General features: G+C 40.1%; 1 protein-coding gene across 1 annotated transcript; it reads left to right on the forward strand. All coding sequences in view use genetic code 11, as the record gives it.

The window, feature by feature from the left end:
• Positions 1 to 596: 596 nt before the first annotated feature.
• EGR_05420 (hypothetical protein) lies at positions 597 to 1,575 on the forward strand (the record flags this gene model as incomplete). The annotated part of the gene is made up of 2 exons (XM_024494669.1): positions 597 to 665; positions 1,459 to 1,575. The coding sequence occupies 2 exons, from the start codon at positions 597 to 599 to the stop codon at positions 1,573 to 1,575; spliced, it is 186 nt and encodes a 61-aa protein (XP_024350854.1).
• Between the last annotated feature and the right edge of the window lie 1,375 nt (positions 1,576 to 2,950).

Here is a 2,950-nt window from a genome sequence, read left to right on the forward strand (position 1 = left end):
CAATTAAGTGTACTTCATTGATAGAATGCTGCTTCAAAGTATCACCATTTACATATAACCTGCATCCTCATCTTCTCCTGAACAAAGAGCGACGTTATCCAATCCAGATTCAACATTGGCTAATTTTGCAAAAAACTTACTAAAATTTGGTTATCATCCATCTTATCCTGTGAAGATGGCAAGACACTTTGCTCAACTGGAAACAAATGTGCTTCCCTATATTTGTCACCTCTAAAGTCGCCGATTCTGATCATTTTATATCACTGCAATTCTTTTCGGAAGTAAGAAGACTTTGTCAAAACATTTCTGTTGCATGCAGACTAAGTTTAAATTTCTATAAACTGCAGCATGAAAGAGCTCCTTTTAAGAAAACATTATAAAGGCATGTCGGCACCATCGATAGATACCGAATAGTCAGAGTGTGGGTCACTGGAATGGCAGAGTGAAAAGTTTGCACCATCTAATGAAAACCACAATTTATTGTGTGTAGCCAATTGCACCACTCACAATCAACTCCTCTCCTAAAGAGTAATTTAGCAGACAACGTAGGGCAATTACCTTACGAAAGCACTTCCCTAAATGCAATTACCGTTTTCATGGCAAAAGACGACGTCTCTCAGCTGGCTCAAGGATCAAGTTCTGCTTTTAATAAAAGAAAGCAGCAAGTAGGTGGAAAAGGAATGTCTGCAAATTTGCTTCACGCTGTGTATATGGCAAAGTCATCTTTAATACATAAGAGATATTAGCCGTTGGGAGTTTCATGTCATCTGCCGTGCAAGGAACTGACTGATAGAAATTCGTACGGACCGTTGGTTTTTTAAATGCATTGATATTGCGAAAATGTGCGATTTGATACAAGCAGACTCTAAGCTACTCCAAACGCAATACTTTGTGCCATAATTTTACAATACAAAGTACATAAATAAGAACAGTACTTGTTGCTTTATAACAAGTTGCTCAGCATATTCACAATCCGGTTTTTACCATGATGAACGAAAATTGGCCAGAATCCTTACTCACAAATGTTCTGCCGTCTATAAACGTGTGCATTAATCTTGCTTGTGGTAGGCAATCCATCACTGAGCATTGCACGTCTTTTTTCCTGTAATCTTCACCACTGCATGCGAACTTGTTCCTGCATGTTGTGGTGATGTCGCCTGCAAACTTGATTTTCGCAATTCAGTCTAGACTGAACCACGACAGCTGTTATGCCCACGATGAGTAGTAGCAAGGTTGCAGGTCATTTTCACTGTGCGGAATCTCTGGCCCTGATTAAATCGCCTTATGTCCGTCTACATATTGACGGCGCAATTTGCAAATAATGAAGTGACTAGTGCAAAGACGGTGCAATAATACTAGCTTTTTGGTGATCAACATGTTGCAGTGTTTGTGCTAAATGCATCAATTGCAGAAAATTTTAATGGATAGCACTCAGCTTGCCTTCATCACACTTTGTAGAAACAGGTGGGTAAAATAGGTAAGGAACAGGCTGAGCAGCCTACGTTTCATAATTTTGGATTTAATCAGCCTTTCTACTCTGTCGCCAGTTCAATGCTGCTTCCTTCAAAAGTTTAGACAAAGATGATCCGGAACGGATGTTATCCTTTGGGAAAGCTTGGACAGAGTTATAAGGCCTCAAAATCCTTGCCTTGATGCTTTGAGGAAATCCTACTTAACTTCACCACCGGTGTAGCATTTAAGTCACTTCCACGACATTTGTAAGATGTGAGTGCTCTCTCGTGGACAGGTTTAACAGCAGTAGATGGGCCCTGAAGTGGTCTGGTGGAAGGAAATCAAGGGACAGTGTCAATGTCCGTAGGATACAAGGTACATACAAATGCTCATGTGCTTTAAGTAGCTGGCCTCTAACCTACCCCTGAATAGTTGTTTCAGTGGATCCACTCGAAGTGTGGATGAAGTGTAGGAACCATACAATGACTGTCCATAAGTGAGTCCATCCACAAATGTCTATTCTCAAAGTGCACTGCAAAAGAATTTTGCCATATGGCGTCTCAATCTGGAGGACCTGTAATAATAGTAGCATTTTTAATGTCATTTTCGCCGAACTGAATTAGATGTCTAGGTGTAGATTAGTTACACTAACCACGAAACTTACACCCAAAATATCGTTCCAGCATCAGTATTGTCTTTTCACTCACACTGCCTAGCTACATGTTCGGGTGAACAAAATCTTGCTAAATCCAATGAGGATAATCTGTTTCATCTGCTTATCTTTCGTATTGTGGGGAACACCGGTTGCGTCCAGACTTTGACTTCAACTTCACTCATTAGCTCCTTCTAGCTATATGGCCATGGACCATCACCAGAATGTCACTTGTTTGCTACCGTATATTGAACAAAACAGGGCAGTAAAATTTGCATCATTGAGTCAACTTAAAAGTTCTTCTGTTAGTTGGAATTTTGTTCCTCTTTATATTCGACAAGAGAAGAAACATTTTCATTCGATCCAGAAGAATTGAAATTATTTCAAAGAAATATTACTATCAGTGTGAGCAATCCAAAACATTTCACATGCCTAAATAATGCAAAAATTTTGGCTTTTCTTATTGAAGTAATATCTGGCGTCATTAGAGGTGGTTTGCCCTTCTAGATACTTTAATTGCATGGACGATCTCTGACGACATCACCCACATGTGTGACATGTCTCATATCAGCTAACGATACCTAGTTGTAGCAATATGTGTCTTGCAAGCCAACTGCTTTGGCTTGAAGCATTGCACATTGTGAGGGTGTTCTGGGTGAGAAGGATTTTATTACATGGGCTGCGCCGACATAGCTTCTTTGAACTTCTGAGGTTGATTCTCCCACAGGACTCACTTGGCAAACGCTTGCACGCACACAAAACAAATCTAAATTTAAGCCTTTTATATGCTTGCCTTGGTCGGACTTACACTTAGTGCGTAGACAGGATGGAGTAGCAGAAATGATT

The sequence above is a fragment of the Echinococcus granulosus genome, assembly GCF_000524195.1.
Source record: "Echinococcus granulosus chromosome Unknown EG_S00040, whole genome shotgun sequence".
NCBI classification, from domain to species: Eukaryota; Metazoa; Platyhelminthes; class Cestoda; order Cyclophyllidea; family Taeniidae; genus Echinococcus; species Echinococcus granulosus.